This window comes from Apis mellifera, linkage group LG12, assembly GCF_003254395.2.
Source record: "Apis mellifera strain DH4 linkage group LG12, Amel_HAv3.1, whole genome shotgun sequence".
Lineage (NCBI taxonomy): Eukaryota > Metazoa > Arthropoda > Insecta > Hymenoptera > Apidae > Apis > Apis mellifera.
Window position 1 is genome coordinate 8013818 of NC_037649.1, and position 17788 is coordinate 8031605.

At 26.3% G+C, this 17788-nt stretch overlaps 2 protein-coding genes across 8 annotated transcripts; both read left to right on the top strand.

The window, feature by feature from the left end:
- Positions 1–2838: 2838 nt before the first annotated feature.
- LOC411361 (protein tramtrack, beta isoform) lies at positions 2839–12348 on the top strand. Of its 7 annotated transcripts, none has more exons than XM_016915446.2 (7): positions 2839–2982; positions 5807–5983; positions 6393–6645; positions 6835–6954; positions 10592–10851; positions 10932–11282; positions 11361–12348. In XM_016915446.2, the coding sequence occupies exons 2-7, from the start codon at positions 5867–5869 to the stop codon at positions 11964–11966; spliced, it is 1707 nt and encodes a 568-aa protein (XP_016770935.1). In that variant the 5' UTR covers positions 2839–2982; positions 5807–5866; the 3' UTR covers positions 11967–12348. The 7 variants fall into 7 exon arrangements, with proteins under 7 accessions (XP_016770935.1, XP_016770934.1, XP_016770933.1 ...); XM_016915445.2 differs by lacking the exon at positions 2839–2982 and adding an exon at positions 3539–4080; XM_016915444.2 differs by lacking the exon at positions 2839–2982 and adding an exon at positions 5074–5520.
- Positions 12349–14237: 1889 nt separating this feature from the next.
- Positions 14238–16918, top strand: LOC100576619 (CUE domain-containing protein 2). The gene is made up of 5 exons (XM_003250553.4): positions 14238–14384; positions 15313–15402; positions 15510–15846; positions 16206–16379; positions 16562–16918. Exons 2-5 carry the CDS (start codon positions 15314–15316, stop codon positions 16820–16822), a joined length of 861 nt encoding a protein of 286 aa, XP_003250601.1. The 5' UTR covers positions 14238–14384; position 15313; the 3' UTR covers positions 16823–16918.
- Positions 16919–17788: the final 870 nt, after the last annotated feature.

Genomic DNA, 17788 nt, shown 5'->3' on the forward strand with positions numbered 1-17788 from the left:
ATGTACAATTCTTTTTTGATTAATCGCTTTAAGTTTGAACGGGCTTCCTTTTTATATTCATTTCACTGCGATATTTTCTATTCATTGTTCAAAAACGCTGCCAAGATACAATGGAAGGATGGGAGGAAGAAAATAAGAGATAAGTGTTGCGATATGGAAAAGAAAAGAAGCAAAATAAGCAAAATTTTGTGAAAAGAAATTGAATTGAATATTGAAAAAAACTATTAAAAGATATGTGAAAGAAAAATTAAATAATAATTAACATTAAGGATAAAAAGGAAATAATGTGTGAAGGAGTATCGAGGGTCACCACCTGCTAGTCTTGTCTATATCGTTATTCGGTTACACAATACATACAAGGAAATAATATTTAATATAATCGATTTAATTAATATTATACTGTACTACTTATAAATTACATTAAAAATAATGAACCATTGCAAACAAATCTTTTAACATGCCCTTTGAAACGATCAATTAATAAAAATAATTTAAAAGTAACAAGACTCGTTAATTTCCTAATTCAAAAATATTATTTATTATATATTAAATATATTTATATATATAAAGAAAATCATTTTACTCTTTTATGTATATCTTATTTTATGATATAAAATGCTTTATAGTTTTATAAAAAAAAAAAAATGAAATTGTATTCAATTTATGTAATATATATTATATATGATACAAGCAAGTCTATAAACAAGGAAAAAATAATAGAAGAAAGACAAAAATAAGATAAAAATTAGAGAACCACTGCCATCTTCAGAATGCTGCAAATGAAATATAAAGATAATACATAAGGATACACATGAGGAAATAGTGGGAAAAGGATATAAAACAAGAATTCTTCTTTACTGCCATCTTTTGACTGGCGAAAACATCTTAAAAAGTAAAGTAGAATAAGAATTAACAATTAGTACCATCTGTTGAATATTTTTCAAAAGATATATAAAAAGATGCTTTTAGTATTCAAGAGATGTCGCTAAAAGTCAATTCTTACTCTATCTCTATTCTTTTCTTTCTATTTTCTATCCTTTCTTAGAATGTTTCATTTGCGCCACTCTGAAGATGGCGCTAATTCGTTAATTTTTATCCTTTCTTTGTCCTTCTCATATTATTTGATTCCTTTATCTGTGATTGTGCAATATTTATACGTTCAAAAAACTGCTTATATATTCGATTAACTTTATTATTATTATATACATATCTCTATTATTGATTATAATTCAAAAATCTTAATAAAATTTATTTAATTTAATATTTAAAATCGTTATATATGTTATACATATTTATTTTTTATATTTATATATCATATATATATATATATTTTACAAATATATGTATATATTTACTTTCTTATGTATCATAATTAATAATTAATTTTAGACATAAATTAATTTTTCTATATTTTCGCAAAGGCATTAAATATTATTATGATTTCGTATTTTATATATACTTTTATTTCTTTCCATATTTTATACATATTGGCTACTTTTACATATACATATTTTATAGTTTTATGTTGTTTTATAATAATTTTTGGACTTAGAATAGATTAAAAAATTAAAGAAGTAAGTACATCAACTTTCATTATTAGATATAAATAAAATGATGAAAAATGATTCCTAAAAATATTTTTAAAAAATATGAGTAGGTAGACCAGGTAAGAATGTGAAGGTAAGTAAACAATTAAATAAATATCAATAAATTTTAAAAAATTTTCGCTTATATTCTCCTAATATAAATCAAAATTCTTGATCGAATAAAATTTTTAATTAAAATTTCGACTTTGTATTAGGAGAACATAAATTGACAGGAGGTCGTTCATAAAATTTTTCCAAGAATTTCGGCAATTCCTAGAAATGACGTCAAATTCTTGGAATTTTCGAATTTCTTAGAAATGACATCAAATTCCTGGAATTTTCAAAATTTTTGAACGTACGAAATTTTTGATTAAAATTTCGACTTTGTATTAGGAGAACATAAATTGACAGGAGGTCGTTCGTAAAATTTTTCCAAGAATTTCGGCAATTCCTAGAAATGACGTCAAATTCTTGGAATTTTCGAATTTCTTAGAAATGACGTCAAATTCCTGGAATTTTCAAAATTTTTGAACGTACGAAATTTTTGACTAAAATTTCGACTTTGTATTAGAAGAACATAAATTGACAGGAGGTCGTTCGTAAAATTTTTCCAAGAATTTTGGCAATTCCTGGAAATGACGTCAAATTCTTGGAATTTTCGAATTTCTTTGTATTAGAAAAATTTAATATAATACAATTTTACATGGCATGTAAAATTTTTTGAAAATATCGTAAAATAAAAATTTTTCATTAAATTTTATATACTTATTTATTACTTACCTCATTTTTATAACTTTTTATAACCTTTACTATTTTTTGCTGTATTTTTAATAATGTACTTAATTTTACTAGATTCAAGAATATAAATAAAGAAAAAAAATTTGTATTAAAAAATTTTATTTATTTTTGACAATATACAAAATATTTTACATAAAATATATAAATTATATTGGTATATTTTGGTATCATAAATTTTTTTAATTTTAATTAAATTGCAATCAAATTGTTATATAAATGCTATATAAATGTGAGCATTTGTATATTTTGAATATATCAAAATTTAAAAAAAGAATATCTTTTTATTATTAACTTCAATCTATCAATATTAATCATTAAAGTGAATGTAACTTCTAAATTCGCGGTTCTAAATCGTAGAGGGCATATATGATTTCTTCGTGTATGATCGATAATTCAGAACATACCACACAAAGTCCGGTATGATGATAGATCTATTCTATATTTAGTCTATGACAGTATGATGCCATAAAAAGTAAGAGGTAAAAAATCAGTCGCATATCAGTAACAAAACATTATTGTAAAAAAAAAAAGAAAAAGAGAAAGTAGAACAATATATTTTTGATTATTAGAATGTAATAAAAAAAGTGTAACCAAAATAGTAAGTATTTTACAATTTTTTGTATCTAAAATATAATAAATATAAATTTCGTTCAATATTATGCAATTATACCTTTTAAACAAACAATATATTAAAAATGAATGCAACCAGGCATTTTGATGATCAATTTCATCATGTACAAAATAAACGAAAAATATTTCTTATTTTTATTATAAATTACAATAGATAGTAAGATGAATATTGATATATATTCCTATACTATATCCATCCAATCACAAGTCATGATAACGAATATAGTTACTGGCTTTTGTCCATAATGATCCGGATGTTCCTAATTTTATCAATCCAGAATCTTTTATCGCACATACTGATTTTCTCGATTGCTTCTTATTACTTTGTTATCGAAGACAATTCAATTCTTTTATGTTATAAATATATAATCACAATGCATTTCCGAATATACATATATATGTATGTGTGTATATATATATATATATGTATATTTATACATGTATATATATATATATATATATATATATATATATATATATTATTATTATTATTATTCATTTTATATAATCAAGACATAAGCACATCGCTGTTAGTTTTTTTATGTATCAGTTTCCATCAACGCGAATTTTGATACATAACATCGTAAAACGTATAAAACTTGGGTGATCGTATAATGAATTCATGTCGCGCGCCATCAGTGCGTAAATAGTATGAAATGATCGTTCGTGGCGCGCGTATAAACTGTGCAGCACGGTGCCATAGTGCCGTTCATTGATTGCGCTTGTCCGGTGCCATATTCCACGTTCCAGAGCGTGGCGTTTATTGCGCAAAATCCAATCACTAGAGTTTCGCCATTTTTGTTGACCATTCAGTAGTTTCACCGAAAACGGCTATAAGCTAGTCTGGTCGACAAATTGGTCATGCTTGCTACCTAAATATCGATTCATCTCGATTAGGATCGAGAACCGCGATTAAATTCCTCGAAGAAACGTTAGAATTCTTGCCGTTTTCTTCTTTCTTTACGATATTATTTTATTTATATAAATACATATTGTATCTACACACATATAAGAGTATTTTGATTGTTCCTACGAATTTTGCGATTGAATTACCCATCAATAACACGTGAGTATTACAATCCAATACTTTTCATTTTATTTAAAAGCAATTTTATTTGATCGTACAGTAAATGATGATTTCATGCAATGAAAGTTAGTATAACGCTTTATTTTTGTGTACCAATAGGTCTATGTTATTAATAGTCTTAATTTTTATAAATTTATGTAAATGTTTTAAATATTTTATTTAATATTTTTTGTATACTTTCTAAAACTTGGTAACACTGATATTTTCTTATAATTATTACTATTATATTTTTTTATCATATATTTATATAATTATGAAATTTTTTTATTTTTTGCACAACAAATTAAAAAAAAAATTTAATCAATTAAATATATAATATTAATTAGTTAGATATACAGAATATATCACACAAGATGTTAATATCCTTGGTTGCAAGAGAAAATGTCGCATGTCATGTGTTTTCATTTTCGAAATATTGATATTTAATTCTGAATATGAATTTTTTTAGCAATGTTTTTTTTTTCTTTCTAGAAATTAAATTTCAATTTTTTTTTACTTTTTACAATAAAAAAATTTAGTAATTTTATTTTTAAAAAGAAAGAAATATTGATTTTATATATTAATAATTAATCTTAAATATTAATATATTGATTTATAAACAAATGTATATGCATCCAAATAAATATCAATTCGTATTTATGACGAAAGATCAAAAGAAATCTTTGATTAAATTTTTGTGAATATATAAAATTTGTATAAGACATCTTCCAAAGATTGATTATTTCTTAAGTTATAAAAAATTTAATTTTGAACTAAAAATATCTATATGTGAGCAATAATAATAAAATGTCAATAAAAAAGTATTGGAAGAATAATAAAAAAGCAATAAATCTATATACATACAATAGATACAATACATATTATATACATATACATATTTGATAAGAAAGAAACAATCAAAAAGTTGCTTAAAAAAAATTTTTTTAAACATAATAAATTCAAGCAATTTAATATTTTTGTTTTTTTGAATAATATATAAGTGTATATATATACAATACATATGTAATTATTACGATGATATTGTAAAGAATTTGTTATCATTAAGTACTTATTTTTTTCAGAAGTTTGATATATTCTTAATTCTTCACCATGAAATAACAATACGAAATCTTTATTTTTGTAATGAAATTTGAGTCAAATGATTTCTCCGCGTGCTTCTTCGCTGTGCAATTTTAGATCCGTGGGAATAAGCTAGCGGGATAAAAACAAACAAGGAAAAGGAAACAGAAAAAAAATCGGCAGACAAATACGAGACATACTAAAATTTCTAATACGCACGATTCTCAAGATTTTATAAACCTACTGTTCATTTCTCTGTTCTATACTATTTTTAGCGCATGCATAGGCACTGAGAAGTTCGAACGATTTCACAGTAATAGAAGCCAGCAAACATGCAATTGCGTAAATCGTGCAATGTCTGTATGTATATTACTTAAGATCGACGATCTCCATGAATCTTTAACTTTCCGATCGATTAGTTTTCAAAATGAAACTTTTTCTATAATCATTTTACCATATAGTAATATTTTTACAGAAATTTTTTTTATAAAAATGAATTCTGTGTTAACTGTACCTTTCTCTAAAAAAAAAAAAAAAATGTAAATAAAATAGAAATTAGTAATTGGATTATTTGGGTATATATGTACATATATGTGGTTAAACTTTTTTACTTATGTTTTTTTAGTAATAACAATCATCTCTTTAGGTCAATGACACAAGTATTGGATTGAGAGTTTACAGGAAAAATAGAAAAATAAGGAACAAGATGCCGCAACGTGTTAAAAGTGTGTCTAACGAAAACAAAACACAAATCAAGGAAGAAGCTTCCACATCGTCCGTTCTTTCTGAGAATACCAGTGACGATGACCCAAATGTAGCCGAAGTACGAGACAAAAAAACCTTAAAAATAATGAAATTATTTATATAAATATTTAGCTATTATATGAATTCACAAATTAAATATTAAAAAACAAATAAAATACTTTTGATAATTGACAAGATGAATATTATTTTAAATAAAAATCATTTATTTTATTCCTGATAATCAAATATTTAAATGTGTTCTCTTATTTCAAAATATAATTAAATATTTACATAATCAATTCATAATTTTATTTCATAACTTTAATTTAATTTGCAAAAAATTGAAATACAATATTTTGAAATATTGATTAGCATTTCAAATATCAAATATTAATGATAAGTTAATTTTTCAATAATTTTGTCAAATTTAATTAACAATTATTCATTTAAAAATAGATATCAATCAATTTAATAAATTTGTATCATAGGTTGTATTATCAAACAAGGGAGGACCGAAATTAATTCATCATGGCTATATGTACACATTGCATAAAAAGCAACCATACAATATCCGATGGAGATGCGTCGGCAGAACTATGCACTGTAGAGGCAGTCTTATCACAACTACGAGTTGCACGAAGCCAAGGGTGCGTATGGAACACAATCATAAACCAGATTTTGCGGCTGCTCAAGTTGCCAGGAAACGTTACTTGGCTCTTGGTAAACCTTGTGTGCTAACGAGTAAGTTTACTTGTTAATCTATACTTGTTAATCTTTACTTGTTAATCGATGACGATTTAATTGTTTAATATATTACTATCTTAATATATTACTAAAGTTATTAGCTAAAAAACACGTTGAGAGATGTTCTCATCATATAATATTATCATATATAATAATATCATATAATAGAAACTTTGCTTTTTATAGATATTGAAGGGAATACTGACAATTCCATAAACGTACCACAACGAGTAGTTCACATAGAAAATGATTTACCAGAGGAGAAAAAAGAGAGGAGACCGAAGACACGAGCCACGTCTAGAAAAAGTAAGTGTTTTCAAGTTTTATATTTTTAATAATTAAAATTTATATATATAAATATTAGGAATGTAATTGAATATATATATTTTTTCAATGAAATCTTTTTACTTATTGCATTCATATTTCTTTCATATAACTAAAAAATTATAAATTTTATCATAATGATTATTAATAAAATTTAAATGAATCTCCAGAAGATTAATAATAAATAATTAATTTCTAAATAAAAATAAAATCTATTACGATACTCATATTGAATTATCTATATTGATTTATTATTGATCTTAAAATAAGAATTATTTTTATATAAAAAAACATGTATAGTTATTGCATTTGTAAAAATTATAATTTTAAATTAATATTAAAATTTTTCACTTAAATAATTACGTTGAAAATATATGAACTCTTTCGATTGAGTTAACATTAATATTACCACACATTTATTTTAATTTGAAAAATTTAAAAATTATTTGTTATGTAAACTAACATATTTAAACATGTAAGGCAATTAGCAAGACATTTCACTTGTATGTATATTGTTTCAACATGGCGGGCATCTTAAAGATGCGCGCGAAAAAAAGAGAGCCGTAGAAGCGGCTCCCGATCGATGAGAATTCGCTCGGCGAGGCTCGAGTGAGTCGAACGTGATCAGGTCGGTTAGTAATTCCTTAGCGAAGAGAGACCCGGGAACGCGCACACGATAGCAACACGAAACACGGTACGGATAATATGCGTCGACGACCGGCGGCGCCGTCGCACATGCGCGCCCTGACGCGCCCCTGTTCGTCCACCGATTTCGATTTTAGTCACTCCCGGGTTCGGCTTCGGGGAAAATCGTTTCGCTTCCGTAGCGAGCCACATTGTCGAGACGTGTCGTGAAAAAAACTTGCACGGAACTTAGTAACGATTCTGTCGATCAAGTAGATACAAACGCGTCCCTCACGAGTTACATACACTTTTACATTCGACGATCTTCCGTTCGAGTACATATTTGTACATTAAAAGAGTACCGTAAAAGAAAAGGAACAGAATTTTTTGGCGATTTTCTTTCGTTGTGTAGTCGTTGGCTCGTACATGGATGATCATATCCAATACCGATTTAATTATTAGCATTTACACGGCAACGAGATTAGACACGCCGAGAATAACGTGATAGGAAACCAGTGTTGATCGGGAAAGAATCGAGAACACGGTGAAAGAAATTGAACAATTTGTAGTGTAGTTTGAATATCACTCCTGGGAATCGTGCAAGGGTCAATAAATTGTCGCGTGGTCGTCGGTACAACGGTTTCTGACGCGATACAACACAAAATTGAACCGGTTCGTAGTCGCGAATCGAATGACTGGATTGGATTAAGTGACGCTGCGACAGATGACAAAAAAGAGAGGAACAAAGACACAAGGAAAAAAAGCACAGAGGTACGGTAGACGTAGCAGTGGCGTGTGCCACTCGATATCGTGCTCAGTCGCAACGGTTGCCATTTTATAGCCGGTCGCTCAAGAGAGATCTTCGGGGAGGCAAGAAGGAGAGGGAGAACTAAGTAAGAACAAAAGAGCGAGTAAGAGAATGCGAAAAAGATAGAAGGAGCAAGGGAGAAAGGGAAAGAAAAGCGAAGTGAGAAAGATCGAAGGAACGTAATGAGACAGCAAACGTCGTTTGGTGGTGGTGAAAGGGAGGGGAGATTAGAAGCAGGAAAGGGAGGGGAGAAGAGAAGGAATAAAAAGAACTTTGCAGGCAGATAGAGTAGAACTTCCGTAGATGTTTTTAGATTGTTTTCAATTATATGCATAGTTTTATAAAATGCAATTTAAAAATTTAAATTTTTTTACCGTTGATCGTTTGTTTTACGTTACAATGCAATATCGATCTAACCTGCGTAATATACGTGCTATACTATCAGACATTCTCATCGGATAAATCGTTAATACGTATTATCCGTGTGTCGTCTGCTGAGTGATGACACAGTGTGCTAAAAGAAGTGGGAGTAATAAAGAGGCATTGAGAAACGAGAAAGATAGAATGTGGACGCACATATGTATTTTATCTACTCACTGTATGATTATCTTTAGCACTTTTTATAGTAATATTACATGCCAAAAAACTTATATGTATCAGACTATTTAAATATATTTTCCCTTACGAGCAATATTCTTATATCCAGAATTATGAAATATATTTCTCGTCGATATATTCAAATTCAATTTATATCATCATAAATAATATATTATTAATTATAAAATTTTTTCAAGATATTGTAAGAAAATATATTATTTTAATTAATATTAATTCATTTAATTCATTAATATTATAAATATTATAAAAAGATATTCTATATATCTATTTATTCGCATTCTCTTACAAAATTATTTCGCTTAATTAAAAATTGTAATTTAATATCAAATTTTGTCAATTTGATATTTAAAGGAAATTATACAATGATGATAGTTCTCAGCTAACCAATCGACAAATCTTATCATAAATTTATTTATTAATAATAATTAAATTATTAATAATTAAATGCTTTTGAATTTATTTATAGAATTTTGATTGTTACTATAATAGTTCATTTTTTCTTCTTTATTCTTTTAAATCGTTCTTCTTGGAAAAAAAAATTGATTAGAACATCTACTGTATCGAGAAAGATATTGCTCCATGTAAATAATTAATTCGTGAAATCATGTCCACACAAAAGGATGTTTTTCGTTAAGCGTTATCTTAGAATATCGCGTTTTCGCAGAGAAAACGCGCTGCGAAGTTGGCGTGGAGGTCAAGTCGTAAGCAGCGCGACAAGAACGAAGACGACGGCTACAACGGCGGGTCGGCTTGTACTGGTGGCCTGCAAGGACACCGTGAAGCTGACTAGCCGCCAACTCCTGCAGGGACAGCAACCTAATCGAAATTGCAACAGATCGGTCACCACGTCTTCCAACGAGGATATCGTGGAGGCCATTCGGCTCGAGGATATCGCAATGAAGCAAGAACCTGAAGATGAAAAAGATTTTTATTTAGAGGCGGCTGAATTGCCATCTCTATCACCTTCGACTAATCGTCATGCAGGTGCTACACACCGTGTTCGTTCCCATACACGTAGCCTTCGTGCGATGACAAATCCAAGCGCAGTTTGGGCACATTTTGATCTATGTGCAAATGATCCTTTGCGAGCTCAATGTCGAATTTGCGGTGCGGTTGTTGTCAGAGGCGGAGCGAATCCACGCCAATGCGGTACAACGAATCTTCATCGACATCTTAGAGTACATCACGGTGGCAGACTCATTGGCAGTCATTATCACGGTAATGGTAGTTGGTTATTGGAGATATTTTATATGCTGGAAAAGTGACAATTATTTAAAGGGTATTAACAAATACTATTATATAAAATAATAGTATATATAAATTATAATTATAAAATAAAATTAAGTTTTATATTTATACTTTTTTTTTTATAAATTAATATTAAAATTTATAATTAAAGTATTTTTCATTTTTTTAAATATTAAATACTTACATGTGCAAATTTTTAAAATATCTTTTTGATATCTTCTGGAGAATCATTTTAATAAAAAAAAAATAAATTATTTGTCTTTTTATAAAATATATTATGTCTATTTATGATTAGAACAATGAAAATGGTTTTTTTTTCAGTATTACAATCACCTTCTTCGAGTAATTCAACTGGCAAAACTATAAGAATAGCAGCGCAGTCCTTGGTAAGATCTCATATTAGAAACATTGCACCAGCACCTATATCACAGCAGCAACAACAGCAACGTCAACCAAAGACTCTTGTGTTAAAAACAATTCCCTTAAAAGTAAAGCAGGTTGCACCTACAACTATTAAAATGCCACCACGACAAACTAGTCAAGGAGTACCTCATAATATTGTACATCAACAACCTACAGAGGTAATGAACTTTCAAATGAGATATACAATATTTCTATATAGATTTTATAGCAGCTAAAATATGTAATATATATTTTTCAGGTTTGTTTGAGATGGAACAGTTATCATAGTAATATGCAAAACAGTTTTCCATCTTTATTGGATTCTGAACAATTTGTTGATGTTACATTGGCTTGTGAAGGCCGTTCGTTAAAGTGTCATAAAATGATATTGTCATCTTGTAGCGATTATCTCGCAGATTTATTACGAGAAAACCCATGTCAACATCCGATTATTTTAATGAAAGATCTTAAATTTTGGGAAGTTGAAGCACTAGTCAAATTCATGTATCGCGGAGAAGTAAATGTAGCTCATGATAAATTACCCCAACTATTGAATGCAGCTGAGGCATTACAAGTGAAAGGATTAGCTGGACCCAATCCTTCTTCACAGGTGAATAATGATTTTTTTATTTTTTAAATAAATATAATTCTGTTAATTAAAGTTTCATAAAGTATATTTTTTTAATAGAATTCAAAACCACCTTTACTTATTCCACAATCAAAGCCAATAATATCTCAACCAGTTTCGCGAATCGCTTCAGAGACCAAAGAGAAAGCTTCCACTTCCGGAGTTTCTACGCTTTCTAGTCCTAAACGTGTGCAAAAACGACAACATTCAGAACCAATTGAACCAAAACCCTTTACTAAAATACGTTTACAACGACCTGTTACACCTACATCACCGACTACTACTGTTAAACTTGAACCTTTAGATATTCCTCTTAGTCCTACAGAGATATTTCCTGAAAATAATGAAGATAGTTCAACTCCGTCGAACTTTGACAAACTTATGAGTTTACATGAAGAAGATGATCCAGGTGGTAATGAAGCTATTGATGGTGAAAGAGAAATTAATTTCTGTGAGATACCTGAACCGCCCGATATAAATGATAGCGAAGATCAAATGGAATTCGTACCTACGGACTTTTTAGAACAGGAACAAGATATAGTCGAAGAAACTGAAATAGCCACGAACAAAGATTGCAAAGAAGAAACCAGAGAGGATAGTTCAGTTGAACTTGAAGGAAATGGAGTGAAAAAAGAACAATGTTCAAAAGAAAAAAAACCAGTTTAGTAAGATGATCAATGAATTCAGTACTTGGTTTGTTTAATGATATAAGATCTATGTTTGATTTTTTTAAAATAGATTTTTAGAATTATCCAGTATTGCTATGAGATCTTTATTCTCCATTGAATATTGATTTCGATTATTTTCTTTTTTTTTTTCAGAATTAATACAAAAAAAATAATGTATATATTATTTTTATGATAATGTTTTACAAAATCTATCATTATAATAGATTCATAATCACTATAATAGATTCATAATTTGAAAATTCTATTTTATTTATATTTGATCAATTAAAACACAGTGTGGAGTTGTATAATGATATGTCATTTATTCAGAGTAATATGGCAAATATTTCATCTACATTGTAAATAGAACGTAAACGATAAAAAAGTAAAACTATTTTTACCACTTACTACATGAATTGTAGTGACTATAATATATATCGGATATCTTTCGAATATTTTCTCCAAGTACATGGTTCAAAACTGATATTTCTATACAAAAAATAATGCCAGAAGATATGATTTAAGTAAAGATTACTAATTAATTGTATATAGTTACAAAAGTACCTATAACTAATTTTAGTTTAATCGTATTATTATATTAAAAATTTGAGTTTGACATTGACGTTTAATTATTACAACGTCTTTATTATAATATCTTTAATTATTACAATTTATTTGTTAAAAAAAACTCGATCTACACTTTTATATTATAATCTTGTAATTCACAGATTAACTTCAGTAATCAAGTAGAAGTTGATCAATCATTTTAAATAATGCAATTTTTACTTTGAATCATTGTTGAAAATTTACAGATTACCTTTCTATTTCTATTACAAATATGCTAACAACATACAAAGAATGTTGCTTCTTTAATGAAAAGTTGTACCTGTTAATTTGAAAAGTGTTTACAGTATAATCTAATGAAGAAACAGTACAACAAATAAATGTTTTTTTGTGTTTTATTTTTTTTTTTTGTTTATTGTATTCTTTTATTATATATATTGTATGTATGCATTATTTGAAATGGTATGTCTGATTTTACTAATAAATTAATAAAAAATCAATGCATTTATAATATATTAATCATAAAAAATTAATATTATATCAAATTGCAAAATTAATAAATTGATAATTCAGTGTTATATTTTTTATTACATTGTAATCTTTTTCTTAGATTTTTAAAGATTATTATGTATATTTTTTCCAAAAAAATTATTATACCTGTATGTAAGCGTTATGTAAAAGTAACATTCTACGTATATGGTATATATTACATAGAAATTAGAGGCAAAATTTTATTGTAAAAATCTATATATGATTGGAAAGTATATGTACATTGTAACATGTGAAATTATGTCTTATAAATAAATTGCTATAATAGTACATAGCAAAATAATTTGTATTATTTCTCTTTTTTCTCTAAAAATTTTTTAATATTTTAATTATTTATTATGAATTGTAATAATATAATAAAAATGTTGTTTTTCTAATTTTGCTTATGATCTTTTTGTTATTATATATATAGTATATAGAAGAGAAATCAAAAGTCATCATAATAAATAATAAAAGACATCATAACAATTATGATAAAAAACATTATATTTTAAATAATTATATTATATATATATATATATATATATATATATATATATATATATATATATATATATTATATGTGTATTTCTAAATTAAACGTGAATATTAGAGATAAATTTCTTTTATATTTATAGGGATATAAAAATTTCTTTACGTTTATTATTTCTCTATTATAAATATTAAAATTCTTGTTTTTAAATTATATTACTGAGACTATAACAATATAATTATATATTATAATTTTAAATATTGAAGTTCGAATCTTTCTAATAAAAAATATATTTATATATATTTGTTTTTAAAGTTTTAAATTTTTTAACTATAATGTATATATATATATATATATATTTTGTAATAATTTTTCTAAAATGATTTTTTAAAGTAATTGATTCTATTTTATTTATTTGTAAAATAATTTCAATTACATACTGATTAATATTTATGCAACAAATATTCCAAGGGTTACAGTATCGATATTAGTGTTTCGATGTAAATTGAATTTTTACATTCATACTCTAATAGATTTTATTATATTTATATAAAAAAATATACATTTTAATTCATCATATACAATGAAAATCATTTTATTCTATATAATAATTATTCTTTTTTGAATTATATCAATATTAAAATTGTAATATTAGGATTGCTGATTTGATCCCAAAGTAGGTCGCAACTCGCAATCACGATGGCGCCACGTTATCTTTACCCCTCCCCTTACCGAACTGTCAAATCGAGGAACGTTGTTTGTATACGAAATTTTTATCAGTTTTCAGCCTCAAGTATAATCCGGGGACTTCGAACAAGTGAATAAGATCAGGTTCGTACTTGTGCCTATTTTCACAATGAATTATATCAATATTATTTTATGGAATCCTTCGATTATCGCAGATAAACGAAAATGTTAAGAACTCGATGTGACCGGCGCTGCTACCACCTTTCTGTCAATTTCTTCTTGTCTCTTTCTCATACATTTTTCTTAATAATTCTCGTTATTTAATTCTTCTTATTCAATACAATTAAAAAAATTATTTTTTTTGACATCTTGTATAAGATAAAAATATTAATGAAAATTCTTCATTGAATGCAATTTTGTTATAAATTGTGTGTTATTGGTCTTGCTTTATTTCTCTTAACCTATCTAGAAAGATAATTGTTTAACTACTAATTGTTTAATTTGAACTTTTTAAATAAAATTTGATGTCAAATTTAATATCATTGATAAAATTTGACATCAATATGCTACGTAATAAATTGAAATTGATTGATATGCTTATGTTAGAACTTATAATTTTTATTTAATATATTATAATTATTTACATTATTTACAATTATTTCTTGTAAAATTTTTTTTAATAAAATTATTATTTTTATTCTATTTTTTCTGCTATGTAAATTTTATGATAAAATTTTCATATTATGATAAAACTGATTTTGCTTAATATTTTATGATATATTAATATTATCAAGCATTTCACAGAATATTTATTATTAGTAGTATTTGTTATTAGTATATATATTATTTTCATGAAATTATTAAATAAAATTTTTATTTTAGCAAAATAAAATAATATTATTTCAAGAAAAATTATATTTATTAATAAATTAATTATTTTAAAAAATAAATTTGTATAAAATAGAAAAGTAACAGATTGAATCTATATTTATATTTTTAATAGATGACTTTTAAAAAAATATATTTATAAAAAATATATTTTATATTTAATAGATTATTATAAATTTTTTAGAATGAATCGTACAATGGATGAAAAAGAAGAATTGGTCAAAAAGTCTTTATTTAGTTTTGTGAGGAAAGAGGTACCCACTGCCCAATTAAGGTAAAAAAAAAAGAAAAATAAAAATGTTTATAATTTGAAAATTTACATGAAATTTATATATATTTAATATATATTTGTAATTTATAAAAATATTATATTATTTCTAGTTTAATAGATGATATTGTTTTGAGTTATGTGGTAAGTATGGTAGAAGAAAGTGCACTTGAGGAAGATTTGGATGTTGATGGATTATGTGAAATGGTTTCTGCTTGCCTTCCTGAGTTTTCTACCATTGAAAAAGAAGCAGTATCTAAATGGTTGTTAGATATTGAAAGCAAATTACGGCAAGAAACTAAAGAAAATGAAAATTGTCAACCTCAGGATCCTTTGAGTCATATTAGTTTAACAGCTTTGTTACCTCCTGGTACACAAAGAATGAGAGTTCATCATCTTTCAGAAACAAGTGATGCTGGAAGTGATTCTAGTGGAGAATATTTTTCAGAAGTAAGCTCTTTTTAATTTTTTTTATAAATTAAATATATGATATTTTTTTATTTTATTAAATCAATTGCATCATGATTATTTATTTTTATCATAAAAAATTAAAATGTGAAAAATTTAAATATTAAAATTTAAATTTTGAAAAATTTACATGTAAAGATTTTTTATATTATTAATTTTCAAATAATACTATTTTACAACAATAAGCTAATATTAGAATAAAATTTAGCATCAAAAAAGTTAATATGATTAATTTTTTTAGTTTAATTGTCTTATTTTTTTCTACTTATATGACAAATTTTATTTATTAATATATATTATTATATATTATAATTTTAAAATATCAATATATTATATATTAGGAATCATCTTGGCATCAAGTAGCACTTCTGCAAGAAATGTTTCCAGCTGCAAGTCCAGCAGAAGCTAGACATTGCTTAGCAGTTGCAGGTGGTGATATAGCAAAAGCAGCACAGCTTGCACTTCATAGACAAGAAGCAGGACAAAGTCTTGTTAGTAATCTTACTTTTCTAACAGTAAGTATCTAGTTTTGAATTTATGCCTAAAGTATATATATTTTTTTTTTAATTAAAAAATATATCATTTGCCTTACATGATATTAAATAACTTACTATTAATTTAAAATATTAAATGCATGTGCATATTTTATACTAAAGCAATTATAAACGAAATAAAATAGCGTAATTATTTTCTGTAGCCAAATGGTCGTAACAAGGCCAGAGTAAATGACGAGGAATTGAAATCACGTATCATCGCACGATATAGTTACGTTGATAGAGATGATGATTCACGTGAGCATCGTCCAGTCGCCCCGAAAACGGAACCAAAAAAATTAGTACGTTATTTAGATAACAAGATTGTAAGTGTGAAAGGTGAACGTTATACTGAAGTAAGAAGAGGTGGTGAAGAGGAAGATGGGAATGAAGGTGGTAGAAAAAGAGGTCATTGCCGACCGTAACCAGTCCCTTTGCCTCCACCCCCCGATCCACCCCCTTGGAGGCATCTAATTTCAAATTAAAGCTTTCACTTACATTCTCTTGTATTGCTTAAAAAAGAGTACGGATAGGGCGTTGAATTTCTATATTTGTAGCACTATCCATTTTGTTCCTGCTTTCAGTTGACTTTCTCACAATCATCTTTCGCAATCATTTTTATCAATTTTAGAACTACCTTTTTTGTCCTTTTATGTGTGATATTATCCTTATTGTGATCTGACGCAAGAGATTTGTAGCATTTTAAAAAGCCACGTATATATATATATACACACACACAAACACACACACACACACACACACACGATGTACCGTTTACGATATAGATCAATGAAAACTTTTCCCTAATGAGACATCGCTATTGCTATTATTATTATTGATATTAATACTATTAATATTAATAATAATAATAATAATAATTATATATCACAGTTTAAGTACCTGTTAACGTATAATTAATTTACGTGATTTATTTGAAACATTTTACTCTTCATTGAGTGCGATGGTCATTTTCTATTCTTTATTGAGTATAATGATTAATAAATTTTTAATTCAAAAAAATTTATATAATAGCAAAATCATAAATAAATATAATGTAAATGAAAAAAGAAATTTTTTAATATTTTGTTGTTTTTTTAATAATTTGAAAGTTATATAATTTATATAAATTTATATAATTCAAGGATTTTGTTTATTGAATAAAAAGTGACCACTGTGAACTCAATTATTAAACTTAAAACTCAATTTCTGCGATACAATGTCGAATTTTATTTTGCATTTTCAACAAATGCAATTTTTTTTTATTGTTAAAATAATATGCACATTTTATTTATTAAACATGTTGTGTGTCTCATATTTCCAGTGAATATCGTACTATTGTTATATTAACTATTATTATTAAGTCTATAATGTGCTGATATTTTTTGAAATAG

Excerpts from the sequence above, each read along its gene's own strand:
- LOC411361 (XM_016915442.2), top strand. The coding sequence starts at position 8,321 with ATGACAAAAAAGAGAGGAACAAAGACACAAGGAAAAAAAGCACAGAG. Across the intron at positions 10,241-10,591 it reads CATTGGCAGTCATTATCACG|TATTACAATCACCTTCTTCG; the intron begins GTAATGGTAGTT and ends TTTTTTTTTCAG. Across the intron at positions 10,852-10,931 it reads TACATCAACAACCTACAGAG|GTTTGTTTGAGATGGAACAG; the intron begins GTAATGAACTTT and ends TATATTTTTCAG.
- LOC100576619 (XM_003250553.4), top strand. The coding sequence starts at position 15,314 with ATGAATCGTACAATGGATGAAAAAGAAGAATTGGTCAAAAAGTCTTTA. Across the intron at positions 15,403-15,509 it reads GTACCCACTGCCCAATTAAG|TTTAATAGATGATATTGTTT; the intron begins GTAAAAAAAAAA and ends TATTATTTCTAG. Across the intron at positions 16,380-16,561 it reads GTAATCTTACTTTTCTAACA|CCAAATGGTCGTAACAAGGC; the intron begins GTAAGTATCTAG and ends TATTTTCTGTAG.